This window comes from Canis lupus, chromosome 18, assembly GCF_011100685.1.
Source record: "Canis lupus familiaris isolate Mischka breed German Shepherd chromosome 18, alternate assembly UU_Cfam_GSD_1.0, whole genome shotgun sequence".
NCBI lineage: Eukaryota > Metazoa > Chordata > Mammalia > Carnivora > Canidae > Canis > Canis lupus.
The window spans coordinates 13,446,918-13,474,599 of NC_049239.1; the positions used below are offsets into that span (position 1 = coordinate 13,446,918).

Genomic DNA, 27,682 nt, shown 5'->3' on the forward strand with positions numbered 1-27,682 from the left:
GTGATTCTGGAGACCCAGGATCTAGTCCCACGTCAGGCTCCCTGCATGGAGCCTGCTTCTCCCTCTGCCTCTCTCTCTCTCTCTCTGTGTGTGTGTGTGTGTGTGTGTGTGTGTATATATATATACACACACACATATATGTATGTATATATATATGTGTATATATATGTATGTATGTATATCATTATATATATAATGAATAAATAAAATCTTTAAAAAATATGTGTAATTTATCACATTTGCACAGACCCTTTTATCATGTAAGGTAGTGTATTTACAAATTGTGAAGATCAGGATATGGATATACTTGGGACATTGTTGATGGCAAAACTCCCTAAATTGATCTACAGATTGAGTGCAGTCCTTCTCAAAATCCCAACTGGTGTTTTTGCAGAAATTGACAAAATTATCCTAAAATTCATATTGAAAAGCAAGCAATCCAGAATAGCTAAAACAAGTTTGAAAAAGAATAGTCCAAATAAACTTGAAAAAGAACAAAGTTGGGGGAACTTCCTGATTTCAAAACACACTATAAGGCTACCGTAATTAAGATAGTCTGGTACTAGCATAAGAATAGACATACAAATCAATGGAATACAATTTAGAGTCCAGAAATAAACTCCCACACTCATAGCGAGTTGACTTTTTACAAAGATGTGAAGACAATTCAATGGGGAATGAATAGTCTTTTCAACAAATGGTGCTGAGACAAGTGGGTATCCATATGCAAACAAATGAATTTGCAACTTTTTCTTACACCATGGAACTCAAAATGTATTCTAGACGTAAATATAAGAACTAACCCAAAAACTCCTAGAAGAAAACATAGAAAACATAGGAGTAAAATTTTGTAACTTTGATTTATTAGATATGATACCAAGAGGATAAGTGACAAAAGAAAAAAATAGATAAATTGTACTTCATGAAAATTAAAAACTTTTGTCCTCAAAGGACATCTTTAAGAAAATGAAAAGAGAAGACACCATTAAGAAAGTGAACAAGCAGTCCATAGAATGGGAGGATATTTGTAAGTCATGTATTTGACATGTACGCAGAATATATAAAGAATGCTTACAACTCAAAAATAAGACAAGCCAACTAAAAAATGGACAAAGGACTTGAATGGATGTTTTTCAAAGGAGGGTACACAAAGGAAAAGCACATGAAAAGATGCTCAACATAATTAGTCACTAGGGAAATGCAAATCAAAGCCACAATAAAATACCACTTCCCAGCCACTAGAATGGCTAAAATAAAAAAGACCATAACAAATGTTGGTGAGAATGGGTAGAAATTGGAACTCTCATATCCTGCTGATAGGAATGCAGCCACTTTGGAAAATAGTTTGCCAGTTCCTCCAAATGTTAAACCAAATTATCATACAACTCATCAATTCCACTCTTAGTACCTAAGGGGAATGAAAACAGTCTACACAAAAACTTATGCATGAATATTCATAGCAACATTATTATAGCTTCAAGTTTGAAACAACCTAAATGTACATCAACTGATGAGTAGATAAATAAATATGGCACATCTATACATGGAATATTATTTGGCAATAAAAAGGAATGAAGTATTGATACATGATGCGTCAGAGAGTAACTTTGAAAACATAATGCTAAGTGAAAAAAGCCAATCACAAAAGACCAAATTGTGTTGTTCTGTTTATATTAAGTATCCAGAATAGCTAAATTCATAAAGACAGAAAGTGCATGATTGGTTGCCTGAGGCTGGGGCAGAGTGGATTGGGCAGGGGGAAGCAGAAATGGGAAGTGACTGTTAATAGGAATAGTTTCTTTTTCAAGTGGTAGAGATGTTCTAAAATTAGATTGAAGTGATGGTTGTCAGCTCCATGAATACTTATGTGTGTGTGGATATGTAAACACACTTTCAGTGAGTAAATTTGATGGCATATGAAAATATATCTCAATAAAATATTAAAATAATACCTCAGAGATTATTTCATAAAAACATCTGAAAAGTGCACCGTAAGTGCATTGTAAGTTCATCTTTCTTATACTTAGAAGAAACATTAGGATATTTTGGCCTTTGCATTTTCTTTGTCTTTTATAATAAGTAACAGTATGCATACATAGTATATATGGTGTGACCAGGGCTTCATGTATCATCTAGTTACTCAAAATTTCCTAAAAATATCAGATTGCTAATTCAGGACTTGGAATTAGAAACATCCCATTCATTCCACTCCACATAAACATATCAGGTTCATATGCTTGCCAGAGTTATACCAAGATCATAGTTTATTTAATCTCTTTGAAAATTTAACTAAAATATGATTGTTTCATAAAGATCCTGTATAGTTTGTATTTATGTTTCTATATGTACAGCCCCATTTTTAGGTTAAAATTTTGAATAGTACCTTTAGGAGTATTCTAGTACTTAGTGTCTTTCATTGTACAATTGGTTGTTTATGTAAAATTCTTGCATTTTCTTTTATAATATTGAGCAGACAAATGCTAATGATGGAATTGACATCATGATCTTATTTTATTACAAAATATCTGATTCCTGTGCTTTAAGCTCAAATAGTTTTTTTGTTGTTGTTCTTCCACTTTCCTACTCCTCTTTACAAGCATAATTCATTCATTGTGAAAATTGTATTCAGTAGCTCAAGAGCTCTTAAGAGTATAGAGAACTCGCTGGTAATGGACCAGTGAATGTTGTATAGATTAAATGGCTCATCCTGCAGCTGCTGTGCATGTGGAACCTTCATTGACTTTAATTCTCAATTAACTCATTTGGTCTATAGCTTCAGGCCTAAATTGGGGGTTGATTGAAGATGGGGGAAAAAAATGACTATATTAGAGAGAGGATGTATGAGTTTCCTCAGGCTATTCTAACAAATTAGCACAAACCGGTGGTTTAAAACAACAAAAACTTCTCTCATAGTTCTTGGGGCTAATAGTCTGAAATCAAGGGAGGGCTACGCTGTCTCTGAAAGCTCTAGGGGAAGAAACTTTCCTTGCCTCATTGAGCTTTTTGGTGGTTGCTGGAAATGCTTGTTTCTTGGTTTATAAATGCATCATTCCTACCTCTGCCTCTCTCTTCACATGGCCTTCTTCCCTGTGCGTCACTGTATCATTACATGACGTTTGCCGTTCTGTGTGTCCAGATTTCTCTTGTTTTATAAGAACTCCAGTCATTGGAGCAAGGCCCACCTTAATCCAGTATGACCTCATTTTAACTTGGTTACATCTGCAAAGAACCTTTTTCCAAATAAGGTCACATTTATAGTTACTAGGGGTTAAGGCCTTAGTCTGTCATTTTATGGGACACAATTCAATCTGTTGTAGAAGAGTATGCTTTGTTTGTAAAAATATTTAACTATCATATTGTGAAATAAGTTGTGAATGCAGTATTTTCACAGAGAGTTAACATGAAGTGAATTAGGAGCTATGAAAGAGAAGAAATTATCGAACTTGGGCCATTGTCAACTTTGATGTATATTCTCCTCTCTTGAATTCCCTGTTAGTTTGGGCCCTTCCACTATTCTCCTTACCTCCTTACCCTTGGCCCCTCAGTTGGACTCCCGTGTGGTTTATGTACACATAACCTTGCTTATGGAGAGAGGTTTTAAAGTGTTGATGGTCAGACTGGATAAAGTTACTTTAAGGTGAGAGGAATTACCTTTGTGGCCAGGTTTGTCAGGTAGGCCCTTCACTACCTCAGTACAAAACTCAAGACCCAGGTAGCAAGTAGTAGTTAGAGATCACTGGGATAGTTTTCTGAGTCTCTGACCATTGTCAGATTCTATAAGTACTTCAGCTTTACCCAGCACTCCAGTTCCTAACTGACCTCTCCTTGTCTGTCAGCCGGGGTTCCTAGTTGAGGCCAAGTGAATCTACTTCAGCTAGTTTAAGAAGAAAGGAATAATGAAATTTTAGAGAGTGTATGAGGAGAACAAAGCTTTAGAAGGCCAAAGAATCAAACTTTGATGTTGAACTTCCAGACAGTTGAAATATTCAGCCATACTTAGGGGACTGTTGTGTTAATCCTGTTTGGGTCACTTCCCAAATCCTATCTCTATAGCTTATTAGTTGTGAAATAGGGAAGATAATTAACTGCTCTGTGTATCAGTTTTGTTGTCTTTAAAGTGGAATAGATAACTAAAGGGCTGTTGTATTAAATGATGAATATACAGGTTCTTATAACACTGTCTGGACACATAGTATAGGACATATTTCCTAGGATTGCTGTAACAGAGTACCCTAACCTGGGTGGTTTAAACAGTAGGAATTTATTCTCATGGTTCTGGGGGATGGAAGTCCAAAATCAAGATATCAGTAAGGTTGGTTTCTTCTTAGGCCTATGAAGAAAAATCTGTCCCATGTGTGTCCTCTCCTTCTGATGGTTTGTTGGCAGTCTTTGGAGTTCCTTGGCCTGGAGAAGCATCATCCCAATTTTTCCCTTCATCCTCTTGTGGTATTCTTCTTGTGTGGGTGACTTGTCCAATTTTCCCCTTAGTATAAGGACACCAATCACATTGGGTTAGGGGCCTCATTTTAAATAATTACATATGAAACTACCCTAGTTCTCAATAAGGTGACATTCTGAGGTACTGGGAGTTAGGACTTCAGCATAATATTTGGGGGGGTGGGGCATATCTCAACCCGTAATAAACACGTAGTAAGCACTATGTGAATGTGAATTATTATTGTTATTCTGATAAAGAGTTGTGTTATGACTGTAATCTTTTTTTCTTTAATGTGCTGCGCCTGTGTGGATTAGAGATTAAATATTCTTAGATGAGAATTAACTTTAATTTTGTAAAACTTAGTTTACAGCCTTCATGTTGTTTCTTCACAGTAAGGACTCTAGTCATAGTGTGGGTATATGATTTTCCTATAGCTATGTGATACTTCTTGTGTTTCAGATATAGAACAAAAATTAATATGGTGAGAAGTTGTTACATCTTATAGATAGAAGGAGAGAGAGATTGATTGTATGATCATAGATGTTTACCTAATAGGTACTATTCTTACAAGAATAAGATATATGACTCTGTATCTTCCTTTTTTTTTTATATTCTTGCTTCTTAGTGCTTTACACTATATAAACAAGATCCTTTAGTGACCAGATCTTTAGAGGGGGAAACAAAAGATTTATATGGATTTTATATATTTTAAGCATTGCATCTAAACCAGTATGATATAATTACTATATTTTCTTAAGTGTGTTCCTTGAGTGCTGGTTCTGCTAGATTTTCTGCAATTTGAGGAACAAAAACGGGATAAGGAGATTTGGGGAATATATATTATATGCCTCTTTTGGATGTTTCTGCTGCCGAGTTATGGTTTTGAGGAGTATTATATAGCTAAGAAACCTGCTTTACTTTGTATTTAACCAACAGTTCCTAAATTTGTGTATCACAGCACCTATTAATACAGTGCAGAGTCAGTGTTTACTAAATATTTAATCTTTTTGAGTGCCAGGACCTTCGAGAAAAGCAGTCTCACTGGTATCCATAATAAGGAATTATATAATGGTTTTTAGGTATCTGAGAAAAAAATCTCTTAATGTATAAGCAAATTGGTAAAATTTTTGGTTAGGGAGACTGCCTGGATTGTAGTTGTGTTTTCTAGTTTGCCAACAAAGCTGTATTGTAAATGTTTCTGAAGGTAGAATTGGTGTCTGTTGTCTATATATAGACAGTACCTACCACAGAGAAGGCATTTAAATGGCTGAAAGAAAATCAAAGTCGTACAGATCCTTCTTACCATCATCTTTCATAATTAAGATGAAGAGGGAAAATGATTTTTTTGTTGAATAAGCTCTGTAGTTCTGTTTGATGTATTTCTGTTGCAGTCTTTCTTCATTTAAGAAAAACCAGCTTTATCAAAGTATAATTGATATACAATAACCTGCACATGTTAAATAGTACAATTAAAAACAAAATTACAATTTGATAAATTCTGACATGTTTATATGCTGAGAAACCAAACCACAATCAAGGTAACAGACATAATCCACACCTCCAAAGTTTCCATGTCAGGACTCCCTCCTGCCCTCCCTGAAAATTTCCTCTCATCCCCAGAGAACCACTGACCTCCATTCTAGCTTGCACTTTCTAAAATGGTATAAATAGAATGCTACAACATGTGCTCCTTTTTTTATCTGACTTCTTTCACAAAGCATGAATATTTGAGAGTCATCTATATTGTTTTGGTGTAAAGTCATTCATCAGATTCCTTTTGTAACCTTTTAATATCTCTAGTTATTTTAGTGATGTCATCTCTCTCAGTCCTGATACTTGGTAATTTGTGTGTTCTTTTTTTAGTCAGTTTAGCTAGAGGTTTTCAGTCTTATTTATCTTCTAAAGAATTTGCTTTTGAAAAAAAAAAGAAAAAAAAAGAATTTGCTTTTGGTTTCCTTGATATTCTTTATAGTTTTAGATTTCTACTTTGTTCTTCATTATTTCATTTATTCTGTTTGGGGTTTTGTTTGTTCTTTTTTTTTTTTTTTTTCCTAGCATAAGTCTTCAGTGCTCTAAATTTCCATCTAAGTATTGCTTTGACTATATCCTGGAAACTTTGCTTTATTAGTGTGTATATGTATGTCTGTATTTATTTATTTTTAAAAATTTATTAATTCATGAGAGACACAGAAAGAGAGAGGCAGAGACACAGGCAGAGGGAGAAGCAGACTCCATACAGGGAACCCAATGTGGGACTTGATCCTGCCCTGGGCCAAAGGCAGACGCTTTAACCACTGAGCCACCTAGGCGTCCCTTCATTTTTATTTAGTGTAAAATGTTTTCTCTTTTTAATTTCCTCTTTCATCATGGGTATTTTTTTTTCATCATGGATATTTTTTAACAGACATCACTTTGTTTTGAATACTTAAAATTTTTTAAAGAAGTTATTTTTTGAATATTTAGAATTTGAACTTTTAGAATTTTCTAGGGGTCTTTGTTGTTGACTTCTGATCCATTTTGTTCAAAAAACATATGTTGTATGAACTGAGTCCTTTTAAATTTATTGAAACTTGATTTAGGCGCAGAGTGTTGTCTTATCTGCTAAATAATCCTTTTATACTTGAAAAGAATGTGTCCTCTGATGTCATGTGGAATGTTCTATAAATTTCAATTGGGTCAGGTTGATTGATACATCTTGTTCAGGCCTTTCAGTGCTTAGATTTATCTATCTTCTTGTTCTATCAGTTATTGAATGAAAAATGTTATAGTCTCTCACTGTATTTTCCAACTTGATCATTTCTCCTTGCAATTCTTCAGGGTATTTTGAATTTCTTTTATTACATGCAGAAATGTTTAGGAATATGATGATTTCGATGACTTGACCCTTTTATTACCATAAAATGATATCTCCTTATTATTATTCTTTGCCTTGAAATCTACTTTTAAAAATATTAATGTAATCAATGTAGGTGTTTTTAATTAGTATTAGTTTTGTGTATCTTTTTCTGTCATTTTACTTTGAATTTTTTTTTTTTACTTTGAATTTATTTGTGTCTTCATATCTTCAGTGGGTTTTTGTAGGCTGTGTATACTTTGCACCTTTTTCTTAAATGCAGTTTTATAATCTCTGCATTGTAATTGGGATGTTTACACAACTTAGATTTCATTTCATTATTGGTGTGATTGAGTTTAATGCTACCATCTTGCTTATAGTTTTCTGTTTTGTATCATTTTTGTTTATGTATTATCTGTTCATTGCCTCCCTTTTTTTCTACCCTCTTTTGGAGTATCTTTATGAGACATTTTATCTCATTTGTTGGCTTATTAGCTATAATCTCTGTGTTATTTTTTAGTAAACATCATTAAATTATCAAAGTTCCTTTCCTTGCCTCCTAAGAAGAAACTCCCCTTGATTATGATGTATTATTATTTTTTATATATTCCTAGATCCTATTTGCTAATGGAAGATTTTTGCATCTAGCTTTTGAGGCAGATTGTTCTAGTTTTATTATTATTTTAAAAATGTCTTTGGCTTTTGTATCAGGGTAATGAGATTTGCTAATATTTTGAGAATTTTTGTGTCTATGCTTTTAAGGGAAAGGTACTTTTTGTAGTGTTCTTTTCTTTGTCTAATTTTGGGAAATGTTCTTTTGTGTAGAGTTAGGTTATTTCTTTTTTCAATGGCACTGAAACCACCAGGGCTTATAGATTTCTTATTTAGAATGTTTTGAGCTACAAATTCAATTTTTAAAATAGTTTCAAATCTTTTTAGATCATCTTGTATGAGTTCCAGTAGTTGCATCTAAGTTAGAAACCTATTCATAGTATTCCATTATCCTTTGAATACTGTGAAGTCTGTAGTGGGTGGATCTTCTTTTTCACTCCTGTTATTGGTAATTTGTTCTGCTTTCTTCTTTGTTGGTCTTACGAGGGCTTTAATTTTTATTGATCCTTGCAAAGAATTAACTTTTGATTTGATTGATTTTGTTATTTTTGTTTTCAGTTTCATTGATTTCCTCTTGTTTATTCTGTTCTTGTTTTTGTTTATTTTGCTTTTTTTTTCTAGTTTCTTGTGGCAGTAACTTTGATTATTGATTTGAGACATTTCTTTTTTCCTAATTACACATTAAAAACCCCCACACATTTAGTGTTAGTAAATTCCTTCTAACTGCTGGCTTAGTTGAATCCCCAAAGTTTTGTTGTTGTGTTTTCATTATCATTCAGTTTAGTAATTTTTGAAAAAAATTTCCTCAGAGATCCTTTGTGACCCATTGATCATTTATTAATGTGTTGTTTAGGAGCGCCTGGCTGGCTCAGTTGGTAGAGCATGTGACACTTGTAAGTTTGAGCCCCACGATGGGTATGGAGATTACTTAAACAAAACAAAACAAAAAAAAACCCTTTGGAAATGTGTTTAATTTCCAAATAGTTGGAAAATTTAGTTATTTTTCTGTTATTCTTAGTTTGTTACCATTGTGATCAAAGAACATATTTTGTATGATTTCAGTAATTTTAAATTTTAAATATTTGTACTATTACCAAGGAACATGCTCTGTCTTGGTTAATGTTCTATGTGTAGTTGAATAGAATATGTGTATGTTCTGTTTTTGTTGGTTGGAGTGCTTTGTAGATGTCAATCAGATCCCTTTGGATTTTGGTGGTGGTCATTTTTTTAAATATCCTTGCTGATTTTATCTAGTGCTTATCTACTTATATTGAGGGAGGGATATTGACACTTCTACTCAGGTACTGAGTGGAAGGTAGGCCCTGACTAAACCACTTGCCATATCTTCCTGGAGGACAACAAAGGAAGTTTGTATAAATCTATGTTTTAGATAGGGGAAGAAAACCAAACTACAATGCCCAGAGGAAAAATAGAAAATACACTGTCTTTTTTGGCCCTGGGAAGTTTTTTTGTGCTAGCTGAAACAAAGTAAGATTTAGGAAAGAAAAACGAATCCGTTTTTTTAATTGTAAGATTTTTTTCCCATCTTGCAGTGAGAGCCAGGGGGAAAAAAAAAGAGTAAATCTTTCAATGCTAAATTTTCGTGAAGCTTTGAAGAACAAGAAAGATCAGCATACCCTGAGAACTGTTTTGGACTTGAAATAGAAGGATTCAACCACAAGAGTTCACTTAAGCCTGAAGATATGCTGTGCATAGTACAAGCAGTAAGATCAATTAAGCCTTGGTTAGAAAAGTACAGATTTTACCCTTATTATTTTTTTGTAATACTGAACTCTTTAAGAGTGATTTTTAGGGCTTTTCTCCCTCCTTCCATGAAAAAAAAGGGAGCAATTAACATCCTGTTTATTAAAAAAATCACTTAGTTACATGTAATTCTTGATATTTTATAAAACATTCTTCATGCATATTATCTCATTTGATCCATACCAGCCTGTGAAATGTGTAACACAGCATTTTTCATCTTAGGACTCTTAAAAAGGTTAAGTGATCTTTCTCAGGTCATAGAATTGAGTAGAATAAAGTTCAGGTGTTTTCGTTCCTAGTTGATTCTTCACATCATACTCTGCCTTTGAAAGGATATACCTCTTTTCTCTGAACCGTGTGGAATTGACTTTAGTTAAAAGGTTCCTATTGATTTTATAAGTGTTCTAATAATCATGCATTACTTCATTTTACATAAAGATAAATTTAATATATTATAAAAAGAAAAGGTTTTATTTTATTTTTTTCAAAGATTTTACTTATTTATTCATGAGAGACAGAGAGAGAGAGAGAGAGAGGCAGAGACACAGGCAGAGGGAGAAGCAGGCTCCATTTAGGGAGCCAACGTGGGACTCCATCCGGGTCTCCAGTATCACAACCTGGGCTGAAGGCGGCTCTAAACCGCTGAGCCACCCGGGCTGCCCAAGAAAAACTTTTAATTTTTTTTATTTTTTATTTATTTATTTTTTATTTATGATAGTCACACAGAGAGAGAGAGAGAGGCAGAGACATAGGCAGAGGGAGAAGCAGGCTCCATGCACCGGGAGCCCGACGTGGGATTCGATCCGGGGTCTCCAGGATCGCGCCCTGGGCCAAAGGCAGGACCCGTGTCCGGCTCCCGGCATGGAGCCTGCTTCTCCCTCTGCCTGTGTCTCTGCCTCTCTCTGTCTCTCATGAATAAATAAATAAAATCTTAAAAAAACTTTTTTTAGATTTTCAAACATTCGCTTAATTATTAACCTCCTCTTATATAAACTTGTTTTTAATATCCTTTGATAATTTTTTAAATTGAGAACTATAATTCTTTATATGTTTTTAATGGTAGCTTTTATGTGTTTGATTTCAAATTTTTTCTTCATTATTTTATTATTTTTTCATTAGAAAATTTTAAAATTATATATATTAATAGTTGTGAAATTTCTCTTGTGATTCATTTGGCTATTTTCCCCATAGTTGGAATAAATATTCCGTATTGTTTTAAAAAAAATTTTCTGTGATGGGTTTATAATACTGTGAGAAGATTTTATTACTTTTTCCTATTTGTTTAGTTATATTTTGGTTGTCATACAGTAAAATCTTATACACTTATTTATTTTAATTATTATTTATTTATTTATTTATTTATTTGAGAGAAAGAGAGAGAGCGCAAGAACAGGAGTGGGTTGGGGATGTAGATAGGATGGGACAGAGGGAGAGAGAGAATCCGAAGCATGCTCCAAGCTCAGCATAGAGTCTAATGTGGGGCTCAATCTCACAACGGTGAGATCATGACCTGAGCTGAAATCAAGAGTTGAAGGCTTAACCAGCAGAGCCATCTAGGCACCTGTCTTATAAACTTTAAACCTATGTTATTTTATTCTTTATTTCTGAGTCGTCGGTTCTACTTTTGTACAAATACACATTACTATTTTAGAATTTTGCTTTATAATTTCATTATGTTTTCATTTATATTTTACATTATCAAAATTATACTATAATTGCACATAAACATTTTTTTAAAAAATATTTTTCCTAAAGGTGTTTTTTGTCATCAGATTCAAGATATCTACTTAAATATGATTAAAATATGTCAACCAGAAAAATAAAACACTCTTTACATGTAGAATAAGGAAATGAAAACCAAAATTTGTGTGTAGTTGTCTTCGTTGGTGTTTTGTTAGAATTTTTAACTTATAATTTCTAACTTTATATGTTTTCTTTTTTTTTTTTTAAGATTTATTTATTTGCACATGCATGAGCAGGGGATGAGCAGAAGGAGAGGGAGTCAAGCAGTGTCCCTGTTCAGCCAGGTTTTTACCCAGGACTCTGAGATCATGACCTGAGCAGAAACCAAGAGTTGGACAGCCAACTGACTGAGCCACCCAGGCAACCCAAATTTATTTAAAATTTAAAGAAACACCCTTAATGTTTCTTCAGTGAAAAAAAAAATTTTTTTTTTAATGATCAAACAGGGTGCCTGCATGACTGAGTCTGTAGAGCATGGGGCTCTTGATCTCTAAGTTATGAGTTCAAGTTCCATGTTCAACGTAGAGCTTACTTAGAAAAAAAACCCCAACCAAACAAAATGAATAGAAAGAGGGGGAGAGATAGTGTGTGTGTTTCTTTAAAACAATTTTCAAAACTACATTGGACAATCTTAGATTTGTTTCAAATAGCAAATAAGGATTCTGGTATAATATTACTAGTATTATTATCATTGTCATTATTGACTTGAGTACCTTCAATAAGTGGAAGCCCAGATCTCATTGTTGATTGCACAAATTAATTCTATCAGTACTGTAACCTTGCAGCATCCATGTTGTTTGGTGTTGTTTTGTAGTTATTATTTGCCTGGTAGTAGTTTAAATTTGTTACTTATTCTCTAGTAATTGTGTTTTTTTATAACCTAAAATATGGCAGCAAAGAAGATTGATATCCACAGTGAATTAAAATGAATCATTGTGTTAAGCCCTGATCTTAAAGTATGACTTAATCTTGATTTAAAGATAAAATATTTGTAGAATGACTGGGTATTATAGTATATGTTGGCAAATTGAATTTAAATAAAATATTTTTAAAATTTTGTAGAATGGATTTTAAAATGATGTTTTCCTTTTTAGATTATTATTCACCAGTTTGCTAGATAATCCTTCATATATCGCTGCCTTGCTTTTGTAAAAGTCTGAAGTTTATAATCAGGGCTATGTAGAAAAAATAAAGGTAGAGTTTTTTAGTTAATAATTATATGATTCTGAAAATGGCTTCAAGGAGTAAGGCCATAAATAAAAATTAAATAATTAGCAAACTGGGAAATATTCATAGCAAATATGATATGTAAACATTGAATATTAATATATAATTAATATAAACAATGTAAGAAAAAGATAAGGGAGTAAAAATTATTTAGAGATTCTCCAAAGGAAATACAGGTAGTATAAAATAGTTATTTAGCTTCATCATTTAAAAATTATAGCAAACCATGAATAGAACATACTACTTCTGGCAGCACATAAAATATTCAAAACAGTGATTATATCCAGTGCCATTTATGGTAAAGTGACTCATAGGTTATTGGAAAAAATGTATAATGTGATATAGTCATTTTGAAAACTAGTTTGATAATTTGTATCAAAAAACTTAAAAGTGTGACTGACTCAATAATTCTTTGATTATTTCCCAAGGGAATAACTCTAGATATTTAGAATTTTTATATGTAAAGATAAAATAGTTATTTATGATAATTACTCCACTCTAGGTGAATGAATAATTTTTGGTTCATTTATTTGATGAAATGTTGGGCAGCTATTAAAAATTGGTATTTATAAGGACTGTAATAGTACGGGTGAATACTTTTAACATTAAATTAATAAGACATTGTAAATAAGCAATTACAAACAAAAACAGGAACAGAAGAACTTATGAGTAGATTAAAAAGGAAAATAAGACTTTAAAGGAATATAGTAGACCTTTATTTTCAATTTTAAGCACCACCAAGATTTTAAGTATTTTAGGAACATCTGAAGGTTGCTTGAAATTTCTCTGAGGCACATATCTGAATTGTGCTCTTTGCAAAGTTGGTGTGTAGGAGGGAGTCACTTTCATTGGTAAGTGACTATAGCCAGCTGCCCAGTTCCTTTATGTCAGTTTTTGCTTTTTCTGCTCTTTCTCAGATAAACATCCGGGAGGAGGATATAGACTATTTTGGTGCTACTTGAGAATTTGAAGATTCATAAATTTCTCAGACATAATCATGTATTTTCCAGTGATCCAGTTGACTTTTGTGACCTCTATGTTGTGAGGTTATATAATTACCCCTCTTTTGAAATATTTTTTTCCTTCCTTCCTTCCTTCCGTCCTTCCCTCCCTCCCCCCACTTCTTCCTTCCTTGAGAGAGAGAATTTATGAGCGGGGTAGGGGCGGTGGGGAGGAGCAGAGGAAAGGGAGAGAAGCTTAAGCAGACCCCATGCTGAGTGCATAGGGGCTCAATCTCCCCACCCTGAGATCATGACCTGAGCTGAAATCAAGAATTGGATGCTTGAGGGGCGCCTGGGTGGCTCTGCAGTTGAGCATCTGCCTCTGGCTTGGGGCGCAATCCCGGAGTCCTGGGATCAAGTCCCACATCAGGATCCTTGTATTGAGCCTGTTTCTCCCTTTGCCTGTGTCTCTGCCTCTTTCTCTCTCTCTCTCTCTCATAAATAAATAAATAAAATCTTAAAAAACAAAAAGAATCGGATGCTCAATCGGATGATTGAGCCACCTAGGAACCCTGAAATGTTTCTCAATTTCTAAAAATTCCTTAATGAGCATATTTTTAAAAGGAAAAGACAAGACTTTTTTTTTTTTTTCTTTTTAAGATTTTATTAATGCATGAGATAGAGGTAGAGACATAGGCCTAGGGAGAAGCAGGCTCCTTGCAGGGAGACTGATGTGGGACCGAGTCCCCGGACCTGGATCACAACCTGAGCTGAAGGCAGATGCTCACCACTGAGCCACCCAGGTGTCCCAAGACAAGACTTTTTCCAGTTACCAGTTAATAATTTTAGCATTAAACTTTTAATGGACAGTATCTTTTTAACATGTGTAAGCTACAAATACTACCTACGAAGTTTAAGAATTAGAATATTATAAACCTGTTGTATCACCTATCTCTACTAGCTTTTCTAAATGTTGTTAATGTTTGTATGTGTCCCTAAATAATATATTATTTAAGTTTGCATGTCTTCATATAAATCACCTCTTGCTGTGTATATTCTTCTAAAACTTGCTCTTCTTCCTTAATACTATTTCACTAAGAGATATTGATATTGATGTTATACCTTTCATTTTTTATTTTTACTCCTGTGAAGTAGTATTTTGAATGAATGTTACATTTTATTCATCTCTTCTCCAATTGATGGTCATTTTGGTGGTTTTTATTTTATTTTTTTAAACAATGCTGTTGTGAACATTGTACATGTCTTCCAATATGCGTGTTTAAGAACTTCTCTGGATTATGTGCCTTGTAACTTTATATTTTGGTCATAGAGAAATTCGCATAAAATCTTATTAGATTATCCCAAATTGATTTTCAAAGTGGTTTTTAGTAAGTTACAATGTTTCTCTTTATACACACATGTATATACATATACATACATGTCAGCATGCAGATATACATATGTATGTATATATTTATTACAGTTAACATGGTGATAAATGTCTTCCTACCCAAATATATTAAGATTTAATTGTTAAAGTGTAATTAATGCTGGCATATTTCAAAATTTGGCATTTTAGGACATTTTATATATTTTAAAAGTTTTCCTTTTTTAATTTTTATTAAGCACAAAATAGGAGTTTTTAAATGCTATCTTTGTTCCGCCCTGTCTTAATTTAATTCCCTGAACAGTTAATTCTGATACAATTTTTACATCTTTTCCTTTCACTGAGCAAATTGGAATACTATCTATTCTTTGAATATAAAGTTATCTTCTCTCTAAGGCTTGTGGGATTGGCCTGGGGTGATCTAGTGAAAAGACTGAAGTCAGACCTGGATTTAAATTCTTCTTTGCTGCTTACTAGCCAGCTGAATTTGTTAATAATTTAATAATATTTCTAGTAAGGTTGTTTAGAATATTACAAACAAATTGGATGCATACATTAAAATAATAAAAAGACATTTTGTATCCAGTTTAATGCCCTCCACATGTAGGGTGTTCAAAAATTATATTATTGGAATCATCATCATCTGTTTGTTCTTGGCTTCAGCCCCTAGATGTGTTTCACAAAGAGCAGATGTGAAAAGACTTAAAACACTAATAGCAATTGTATGGAACAGTTAAACAGGAGGGGAGAATTTAGTGCAGTCCTTCCATTCTCCTGGCTGAGTGGGTGGGAGGTGGCGGTACTTTGTTTTTTTTATTGTTTTTTACTCTCCTCTTTCTACATTTAACCTGTCTTTTTTTTTTTTTTAAGATTTTATTTATTTATTCATGAGAGACACAGAGAGAGGCAGAGACATACGCAGAGGGAGAAACAGGCTCCATGCAGAGAGCCCATGTGGGACTCCATCCTGGGACCCCAGGATCATGCCCTGAGCCAAAGGCAGATGCTCAACCGCTGAGCCACTCAGGCTTCCCTACTCTTTTATTGAAAAGCTAATTTGTGGAGTAATCAGTAAGGAAAATAATAGGGCTCTTTCCCCCTCCCAGCCATAGGATTTTTGTATTCCAAATATAGTATGTATTTTGGTTATTTTTTAAAAGTGAATAGCTGTATTTTTTTTAAGTGAGTATACAGTGTGGATAAGCAGGGGATGGAGCAGTGGGAGAGGGAGTTGATTAGATAATGTGATGGGGGCCATTGATTACCTTAAAAAAAGTATTGCAATTAATCATTTATATTCCTCTCACCCCTGCTAGATGGTAGACTTTGTGAAAGCATAAATTTACAGTATTTACTTTTTATTCCCACAACACTTGCATAATACATTTTATCTATCTTTCAGTGGTTGCAACTTTGTGCTTTGTTTTCCTTTCTTAGACTTTGCTACTTAGGATGAGAATTTAGGTCTGATTCTTTTATGTGGTTGTCTGTGACTTTGATACTCAATAAATGGTTTGAATGAGTGATTTGAATTGTCTTCAGAGTGACAGATCAGCATTTGTAAGAATAAAGCAACTTTTGGTTTTGTTTATCTCTAGAAATTTATAACTGGAGGGAAACTTAAGGTTTATATACTGTAGTTTTTCATTTTTCAAAAAAAGTAACTGATATCAAAGATGGCAAGATTTATATTAAAAAACATTAATGGCAGAAATAGAATCCAGGTATCTTTACTCATGATGTCTTTTCTCTTTTTTTTCTTAATTGTGATATTTTTCCTTCTTAGATTACAAAAAAAAAAAAAAACACGTTGCTAGCCTGCTTGAAAAGAAAATAATACTTATTTTCTATCGTGTGCATGTCTGTAGTTTGATTCTATATTGTCTAGTAAATGTTTTAGGGTAAACAAAGCATTTCCTCATTGACCATTACCATGGCTGGGATCAAATATAATTCTCAAAAAAATTCTCTGAAAAATAAAATTTAAAATAAAAAAAATCAGATTAAAAACTTTTTTGTGGGTTATAATCCACCCTACATTTACATAATAGATTGATATATAAATCACTTTGGCATTCATTAACTTGTTTTGATTCTAATGATAGTTTTAAGAGTTATAAGCATGACTTATATATTGGCATTTTACGACAAAAAATTGGGGCTCGTTGAGGCTATATCTTATGACTGATCAACTAGTGATCAGTTAATTATGAGGCAAAATCGCAAGCCCATATGATTTAAAGGGTTTTGAAACTTTTTCTACTGTGGTAGGCCAAGGTCCCTGTAGATACACACATTTAACAAAAATGCTTGTGGTTGATATGCGATTAGCAATAACCACTGTTGAGCTGCCCTCTGTTTCCTTTTGTCATTTTATATAGCGCTATATATGGTGTTCAATCAGTAGATATTGGAGTGGTTAGTTAGCATTATAGTAGGTAACTTGCTGTGACTTTGCTTAAGTAAAAAATGATAACATGGGAGGCGGGGCAAGATGGCGAAAGAGTAGGGTCCCCAAGTCACCTGTCCCCACCAATTTACCTAGATAACTTTCAAATCATCCTGAAAACCAAGAATTTGGTCTGAGATTTAAAGAGAGAACAGCTGGAATGCTACAGTGAGAAGACTTTGCGCTTCTGTCAATTACAACTTGTTTTTGGCCACTCTGCACTGAGCAAAATGACTAGGAGGAAAAACTCACCTCAAAAGAAAGAATCAGAAACAGTCCTCTCTCCCACAGAGTTACAAAATTTGGGTTACAATTCAATGTCAGAAAGCCAATTCAGAAACACAATTAAAAAGCTACTGGTGGCTCTAGAAAAAAGCATAAAGGATTCAAGAGACTTCATGACTGCAGAATTTAGATCTAATCAGGCCGAAATTAAAAATCAATTAAATGAGATGCAATCCAAACTGGAGGTCCTAATGACGAGGGTTGAGGTAGAAAAATGATAACATTTAAGTGCTAGGAATATGTTTTAATAAGACTTAAAAATCAGTTCCAATTAAGAGAATATAGTGAAAAAAGAGATTTGATATTCTTGAGTAAGTGGAAAACAAACTAATCTATGTAAAGCAATTCTGTTTTTTCAGAAATAATTTATCTTGTTAAAATAGAAAATAGAGTTTTAGAACTGTGAATAAGCTGCTTAATCTTGAAATCTTGACCTTTAGTTTTAGCATTTTAGTTATTTTAGATATGTCTAAGGTAAGTCAAAAAATAAAAACATGAAAAAATAACTTTCTCAAATTCTAACTATGCACAGTTATTATTAACATCTTTGTAGAGATCTTTTCATGCTTCTTACCCTGTATGATTCTGTAAATAGAATATGTTAATTCTATAACTAGTTAATTATTATGTAAATTTTTTTATCCAGTGATATGAAAATCCTTCAATGTAAGTTGCTATTAGGCTACCTAATCATATAAACTGGCAGTATGAAAAGTGCTAGCATCCTAAATTATTTTTATGACTTATTATTCAAATGGTGGACACTTGTTTCAAATACAGAATAACTTTTAAAACTGTCTTGCAGCTTGAGAAATTTATAAGATTATCAAGATATTTCTTTACATTAAAATAAATTTGACACTATTTTTTATGTAATCGTTGACATTACTTGGGATTTACTATAATAATAATTTCTATTCTTGCTTTATCATCTCAATCTTTAGAATATTTTGCTTCAGAGTAAAGTTGTTTATTAAATAGAAAATGTTTGGGTAACTGTAGTTTTTAAAATACAGATTTTGAAAGGGAATAAATAGTGTTCAACAGCAAATCTATAGTATTTTGAAAAAGTAAGACATATTTCAGTACCTTGATATATATTCAATAGTGAAATACTTAAATGTGTTTTTTTTTAAGATTATCTTTCTCAAGGAATAGATCTTTCTGGAATAGAAGTAATAGAAAATGATCTACTTTTTATTGCAAGAGCTCGACTTGAAGTGGAAAATCAAGCTAAGCGCCTACTGGAACAGGGGGTAGAGACTCAGGTAATAAAAGTAATAATACTTTTTTAACGTGACAAATATAAGACAGACCTGCCTTTAACTTTGAGGTTAAAAGCTAATATATGCCCTCATCACTGAGGAACTATGCTTACAGTTGAATTGGAAAGTAGATTATAAAGTAAGTACAGGGAAAAGTTCATTTAATATGTATTTATCTAATTTAAAAAATAGATTCTAAGATTTTGGTATGTAATGTACATAACATGAGATATAGTTTATGTGATGTCTGTGTAGATAGACAGTACCTGTTGAGTATGCTTATTTTGTCTGTGGCACTCTTACTTATTTAAGCCCTCCAACAACCTAGTGAGGTCAGTATTATTATTTTTTCTGCTTTACAAATGAAGAAACTGAGAATTAATCTGTCAAAGGTCACGTAGCTATCACCTGGTATAGTTTGGTTTTAGACACTAAGTACTTAAACCCAGAACCTTGCACCATTAATAATCACTGTGCCATAATTAAAAAAAAATTATTTTGACTTGAGATATCTCCTAAGGTGTTATTTTCCTGACGTTTAATGTTCTGAAGTGGAAGAAACCCAAAGGCATTGATGTAGTTGAATCAGCAAATTCGATGTAAATCTGTTATTCTGCATTACTGTTGTACCCAGGTATTTTCTTCATTTGTATTGGACTCAAATACAATTATTAGTGTCTATTTTTTATTCAGGTCTTTTCAACCAAGAATTGCATTTTGGGTATTGGATAAAAATAATTTTACAAATATTCTATTCTTTAAGTAGTCTCTAAATCAGGAAGGTAACTATTTGACTTCTGATTCTTCATTGTTAAAATTTAAAAAGCAATACTGAATGTCACTGTTTTAAGTAACCTTTGAAATTGGTTATTATATACATAATGAAAAGCGAACAATTGATGTGTGCATACAGAATGAAATGCCACATACACACATGCATATAGAGCAGAATACCACAGTGTGAACACATCTGTGAAATCAAGACCCAGGTCAAGAAATGGAAAACTCCCAGCACTCCCGGATTCCCTTTACTCCCTCTCACGTCACTGCTGTCCTTTCCCTGAAGGTAACTCGAATCCCAACTTATAATACTGGAGATGAACTCTACAGTTCTTCTAACTTTAAGTCTCATTATGAAGATAAACCCCTTATACTGTTAAAAAAAAAATAAGATACTTGCCTACATCAAATTAGAGAAGATACATGATAGCCTGGGGGCTCAGCGGTTTAGCACCTGCCTTCGGCCCAGGGCGTGATCCTGGAGTCCTGGATTGAGTCCTACATCAGGCTCCCTGCATGGAGCCTGCTTCCCCTCTGCCTGTGTCTCTGCCCCCCACCCCTCCATCTGTCTCTCATGAACAAATAAATAAAATTTTTTTTAAAAAAATTAGAGAAGATACCTTCTCAAAGAAATATTCAAGGAATTCCAAGTCAACTTTGAATTAAGATGAATATTTCTATAGAAAATTGATATCAGCCCAGCTTATTTTGTTGTGAGAGGTAGCAGTTACATTTCAGAAAGTGAATGATCACAAGCCTTTTGTATTCATCTAATAACTATATTATCACTATGTCAGAGATTTCAAACCTCATCTATATATACTATTTAAAATTTTTCCTGTGAAGGATTTATTGCTATGTATGTATGTATATGTATGCTTATATCTTTAATTTATGTACTTCTTAGTATTTTATTATGTTTCAGAGTCATGGGACTGAAATCAAAAATGGTAGAAAAGAGACATTACTAAAATTTGTTGAACTAAAATATCATTTTTCAGTACGGGTGGGTGATTTTAGCATGTTGCAAAGGAATGGATACTTTTAATGGCTTATTTTTTTACTGTATTCTTATATATATTTAAATTGGGAAAATATTTTCTAGGATAATTGTTCCCAATTAAACTCAATTTTAGATATGTTATTGTTTTGGGTACTTTTTAACAATTGTCAAATTTGACTTTTCTTCAGTTTTTTTAAATCATTTTAAAATTATTATTTTTTATAATAAATTTATTTTTTATTGGTGTTCAATTTACCAACATACAGAATAACACCCAGTGCTCATCCCGTCACATGCCCCCCTCAGTGCCCGTCACCCATTCACCCCCACCCCCCGCCCCCCACCCTCCTCCCCTTCCACCACCCCTAGTTCGTTTCCCAGAGTTAGGAGTCTTTATGCTCTGTCTCCCTTTCTGATATTTCCCACACATTTCTTCTCCCTTCCCTTATATTACCTTTTACTATTATTTATATTCCCCAAATGAATGAGAACATATGTTTGTCCTTCTCCGATTGACTTAATACCCACCATTTGCTTCAACGTGGATGGAACTGGAAGGTATTATGCTGAGTGAAGTAAGTCATTTTAAAATTAAAAGAGAACTGATAAGCTTGTAGGAAATTAATATCCTTTAATATTAATAGTGTTGTTATATATTCAGATTGTATAATCAAAAGATTAGTAAAGTAGATAAGTTGTCAGTTAGCTAATGGCCCATGTCTGATCAGTGAGATTAAGTTAGATAAAGAAGAAAAAATATAAAAATATTGTGTGTCTACATGGGTAGATGCGGAATGGTCTATATAGATCTGAGAAGAACGAGTACTGGGGAGCTATAATTTTGTATGTCTCAGTGTTGTTTGAAGGAGGATAGATTCTGCTTACTAGATGGGAATCTTATCTCTCTGTTAGGCTATACAGATTATATTAGCATAGTTTGTTGTTAGTCAATATTATCCAATTCATTTGTCTCATTTAGATTCTGTAAGTATAAAGTAACCAACCTGAGTATAATTGGGCTTCCTACATTAATTTTCCTAAAGAAAGAAAATGTACCGATCTGTCAATATTAACTTTCTTGTTCATTTTACAAGTTTTACAATGTGTAAAGTGATATTTGTGTTCATAATATCATTTATTTCTGAATTTAGTCCTGTGTGTGTCTCTCAGACCTGAGTCCTCTGATTTATTTTCATAGTGTCAGGTTTCTGATCTTGCAGAACTGAGAAGAATAAACCTTAATCGATAGTGAGCTATTGTGATAATGCTTCTTGGGAAGCAGGGTGTCTTAGTGGAAGGAGTCTGTTTTGGAGACTCCTTTCCTCTTAGAAAGCAACAAGACAGAAGTGTCATCCAGATGTGTCACCAGCAGTTCAGGAATTAAGAAAGAAACTAACCTTTATCGAATACATGTTCTTGGCCAGGATTTGTGGTTAGTCCCTATTCTCAGTCGCAGTAACAGATATGTGAGGAAGATATAATTATCCACTTTTTATGGTTAAGGAAACAATGCCCTGGAAAGGTTAAGAAATTAGCTGAAGATTACACAGCTAGCAAGCGGTAGAGTCATGGTGTAGAAATGCCTGCTTTCCACCTTTCTTAAGACCAAGGAGTTTATTCTAATTTTGTTAAATAATTGCATTTTAAATTATTTGACAGTCTGCAAAGCAATTTATGTTGAAAAAGGAACTTTTATAGCATAAAAATTTCTTTGGGAAGTCTCCATATGATGACTAATCTCAACCCGTTCTTCAGTATTCTTATGTTTCTGCGGCCAACTTTTTTTTCTCCCTATTCTCTGAAGTTAGTATTTCAGACTTTCTCTACTTTCCATCAGCCTCCCCCACTCCACCCTTGTCCCACACTTCAGTTCACCCTGAGCAGAAGATGCCCTTACTTTCTACTTCGCATTAGCACCACTTGTACCCCCTGTGCTCTGGGTCCCAGTTTCTTAGGAACCTTATCTCATTGTAGTTCCAGCTCTCCTTTCTGTTTTGATCCTTTCTCTCTCTCTCTCTCTCTCTCTCTCTCTCTTTTTTTTTAAAGATTTTATTTATTCATGAGAGACACACACAGAGAGACAGAGACACAGGCAGAGAGAGAAGCAGGCTCCATGTAGGAAGCCCGATGTGGGACTTGATCCCAGGTCTCCAGGATCATGATCTGGGCTGAAGGCAGTGCTAAACCGCTGAGCTAACCGGGCTGCCCTGATCCTTTCTCTTGTGCTCTTTTTCTTCTCATCAGCATTTAAACATGTACATTTGATGCCAGTTTCCCCTGTGTTCTCTGCTTTTCAGGCTCACAAGCTTGCTTTTAGTTTCTCACGTGCCTGCTTTCCTTCCTTCTTTAGGGCTTTCATGTTCCTTTGATGCCTGGAATACTCCTTCCAATTTCCATTAAACAGATGCTACAACTTGTACCTATTTTATTCTCAAGTCATACTTTCCCATTTATCAGACATCATTGATGTAGCTAAACATGTTATTAATATTTATTGTAAATATAGACCAAAAGAATGATAGCATTTTAATTTGAAGTACTATTACTTCATGAAATATTGCATACTAAATAGTTCATAGGCTCATAACAGGAACAGAGATTTTCAATAAATAACTTTTGAAAAATTATGTATCATCAGTTGCATTTGATAATGAACTTCTGACATTAATTTGGCTTCTCAAAAATGTTAGGAGGTACCTAGTTGGCTCAGTCAGTTAAGTGTTTACCTTTGGCTCAGGCCATGATCCCAGGGTTCTGGGATGGAGCCTTGCATCTGGCTCCCTGTGTAGCTGGGAGCTGGCTTCTCCCTTCCCCTCTGCTGTCCACCCTCAGTACCCCTGCTTGTATTCTGGGTCTCTCTCTCTCTCTCTGTCTGTCAAATAAGTAAATAAAATCTTTTAAAAAATGTTACTGATTTTTTTCAAAGATTGATTGATTGATTTATGAGAGGGGGAGAGAGAGAGAGAGAGAGAAAGAGAGAGAGGGGTGGAGACACAGGCAGAGGGAGAAGCAAGCTCCTTGCAGGGAGCCTGATGTGGGACTCGATCCTGGTTCCTGGGATCTTGTCCTGAGCCAAAGGCAGAAGCTCAACCGCTGAGCCACCCAGGCATCCCGTGTTTTTGTTTTTGTTTTTTCTTTGTTTTTTTGTTTTTTGAGTGTGTAGTTGATTGCCATAATTTTCGTTGTCAGTTAATTGTAAAACTTGATTTTTTTGATTATTTATTTATTCATGACAGACACATGCACACACACAGAGGCAGAGACACAGGCAGACAGAGAAGCAGGCTCCCTGCAGGGAGCCGGATGCAGGATTCAATCCCGGGACCCCAGATCACGCCCTGGGCTGAAGGTGGTGCTAAACCGCTGAGCCACCTGGGCTGTCCGTGTAAAACTTAATTTTATTAAAAGAAAGTTAGTGCATTTTCTTTTCTTGGCATTCTTTTACTAAAAGTAAAATTTTAGTAAATATAATTTCTTTTTGATCATTACTGTTTTTTCCTAATTAATTGCTTAAATGTGCTGTTTTCATTTGTAGGTTTTAAATAGCTTTGTAGTATCACAAAGTCTCTAGTGTTTCAAAATTTATTTTGAAGTTGTAAACCAAATTATTACTTAGATACTGAGGAACGGTTGTTTCTTCCTACATAAAAAATACAGAAGTAAACTAACACAAAAGCTGTATTATTTCTATATGGAAAAGATTCATAGTGGTATCACTAGTATCACTACCATTTTCTTTACTAAAAGTTTGGAAGGATTGATGACTTGGAGTGCATCTTTTGATGAAGCATACTGTATCACCATAATAGAAAAAAAAACAGCTGGGCGTGCATGCTAAAAATTGTATTTTCATGGTTTTCAAACAATATGAATAGTCAGAAGACTAAAGATCATGTATTATGGTAACATAAGGACAACTTTCGCAGTTAAAGGAAATTGATTTGGGGCATTTCAGTGCTGTGATGGTTTTATTTACCGCAAGTAGTGTTTGGGTTACTATGGTAGATGCCCAATGCATGAAGAAAATACCTTCTATTGGAAATGGCAAATTCAGTACTTTTTTATTAAGTCTATACAATTGGAGATTTCTTTCTTCTAGCAAAGAGAGATCAAATTTAAACTATTTTAGGTTAAACCCAAATAAAATAACTTTATTGGAGGAAAAAAAATTCACTTGGCTGTCTTTGTCACAGACATGGGACTAGAGATATGGCTTCTATCCATAGTTCTTCCGTGACTCCTATTTCTCTCTCTGTCTTTCTGCCTTTTGTACTGATCCACAGAATCTTTCACTGACAGAGCCAAAGGAGAACCTTATAGTATTTTCAGGATTGCAACAGATTCATTACCTCGAGCTCTAACTAGCTTTCAAAAATAGGTGACAGAGATTTTGATCTGGACGAGTTCCTGCATCACCATAGATACCAGGCCTCCACAGTGAAATGATGACATTTTAATTAGAATGATGGCTTTAACTTGTGAATTATAAGCTTTCTCGGTAAACAAGTGCAGGACTTTCTGGAGGTTCCAGGATGGGGGAAGATGATGTACTCTTTTGTCTTTAAAAGTCATCAGGAAGAGGTAGAGTCTATGTGATCTATTCTTTGAGAGCTCAGGACTCAGCTATGATCTCCCTCATGGTAATTGTTGCCAGTGCTAGGAAGTGAATATCCATGAACATGTCTTTTCTCAAAGGCAGAAAACCTCCTTGGTCAAGCAAGCCCAGGGTTCTGGTGCTTATTAGTTGACAGCTAAAAGTATTGTGACAGTGTGATCTAGACAGAGTCCTTTTAAGAGATGACATTATAGAATTGAAAGTCAATATATAAATGTCTACATAGTACACAATAAGTGTTTAGGATATCATGAACCCCTTTTTACTTTTATAGTTAAAAATTCTCAGTTCCTTCTAGCATAGAGAGGGTTGCAATTTAAATGCATTCTGTAGAAGATCTATGGAAGCATTTCCTTAGCTTCAAAAACACTTCCTGGCAGAGTTGAACAATCAAAAAACGAGTCCTTATGTAGCTAATTATGGCAGTTCAGCATGCAACACTTCTTTTGTGATCTCTTTCTTTTCTGTTGGCCCAACAAACACTAATAATAGACTGTCAGTTGATCTGTCAAGCTGGATATCTGCTTTGAAAGGTCTAGCTTTTCTGTCTTTAGATGCTGCAAGTTTTCCTGGCTGGTCTCATCAATTCTAGAACAGATCTCATCATTTGAGTCTATAGAAACTCTTTTTGTATGTTTGGTCCCAACTTACTTTGTGTTTCTTGGTTTTTGTTTTTGTTTTCCCATTTACTAAGCATAGAGTTTCAATAATTTTTCAACTCTTGTTGAAGTATTTTTCGTTTTGCTTATTTTAAAAACGGAAGTAATTGACCTATAATACCCTCTTAGTTTCAGGAGTATATCCTCTTAGTTTCAGGTGTACATCATAGTGGTTAGATATTTTTAAATGTGAAATGATCACCATAAGTCTAGGTACTGTCACCATACAAAGTTACTACAATGTTATTGACTGTATTTCTTCTGCTCTACATTACATCCTCATAACCTAATTATTTAATAACTGGTAGTTAGTATTTCTTAATCTCCTTCATCTATTTTGCCTGCCCCCTCAGTCCCTCTCTCATCTGGTAACCAGCAGTTTGTTTCCTGCATTTGTGAGTCTGTTTTGTTTTGTTTTTTAGGTTCCACATTGAAGTAAAATTATATGGTATTTGTTTTTCTGTGTCTGACATTTCACTAAACTTAATACCCTCAAGATCCATTCATGTTGTCATAAATGGCAAGATTTCATTTTTTTTAGCTTTCTATTTTATTTTTATTTTTATTATTTTTTTGAGGAAGTTCCATGCCCAACTTGGGGCTTGAATTCATGATCTCAAAACCAAGAATTGGGTGCTCTACTGACTAAGCCAGCCAGGCACCCCAAGGTTTCATTCTTTTTTATGGTTATTCCTTAGTATACATACGCTCTGCCCTCTTTATCCATTCATCTATCAGTGGACACTTATGTTGTTTCCATAGCTTAGCTACTGTAAGTGCTGCAATAAACATAGGGGTACATATATCTTTTTGAATTAGTGTTCTCATTTTCTTTTGGTAAATACCCAGTAGTGAAATTGCTGGATCATATGGTAATTCTCTTTTTAACTTTTTTAGTTTTCCTGAAGCATTTTTTTTTTTTTTGACACAGAATGAACAACTTCAGGAGGAGCAGGTGATACAGATGAAGAGGATTAGAATTACAAATTTCCACATTTAAAATAAATGTCTTGGGGATGTAATATACAGCATGGTGACTATAGTTAATAACACTGTCCTGCTGAGAAAGTAGACCTTAAAGGTGCTTATCACAGGAAAAAACAAAATTCTGTTACTATGGTAACGATGTTACCTAGACTTCATGGTGATCATTTTGCAATATACACAAATATCAAATCATTATGTTGTACACCTGGAACGAATATGTGGCATGACAATTATACTTCAATTTAAAAACAAACAATTTGGAAGGATGATTATAGTAAGAGCTCTTCAAGTTACAAAGCTATAGGTTTCATTTATTTTCTTTACCAAATTCAGTGGATGATTTGCCATCCCCTCCACCAAGTATTTGTCTGTCTGTTCCTATCATTGTTAACTTTCCTTGGATTTAGTAGAGATCTGGCATGGCTACATTTACATTGAGTTAAATAAGCTTTATGACATGTAGATAATTTTAAAAGTTAACTCTTCTATAGTTAATATATTGTGATAGGTTGTTATCAATAATAGTAATATTCTTAATTTGCACCGAACGATTGTTTTAGAACTTAAAAAAATATTTTAAACTGATCTTTAAATTTTTCCCCTGAAGTTTAGTCTTACTTATTTAGCTTGTTCTTGCTATTTTACCTTAAATTTGAATGGAATTTAATTTGAACTCTTATTTAAACACTCTGAA

At 33.8% G+C, this 27,682-nt stretch overlaps 1 protein-coding gene across 1 annotated transcript in view; it reads left to right on the plus strand.

The window, feature by feature from the left end:
• The window catches only part of COG5 (component of oligomeric golgi complex 5), a 298,141-nt gene that overhangs the window by 121,324 nt on the left and 149,135 nt on the right, over positions 1-27,682 (plus strand). The window contains exon 7 of the mRNA XM_038562706.1: positions 18,817-18,947. Coding sequence (XP_038418634.1) covers positions 18,817-18,947 — 131 coding nt within the window. The remainder of the gene's footprint in view (positions 1-18,816; positions 18,948-27,682) is intronic.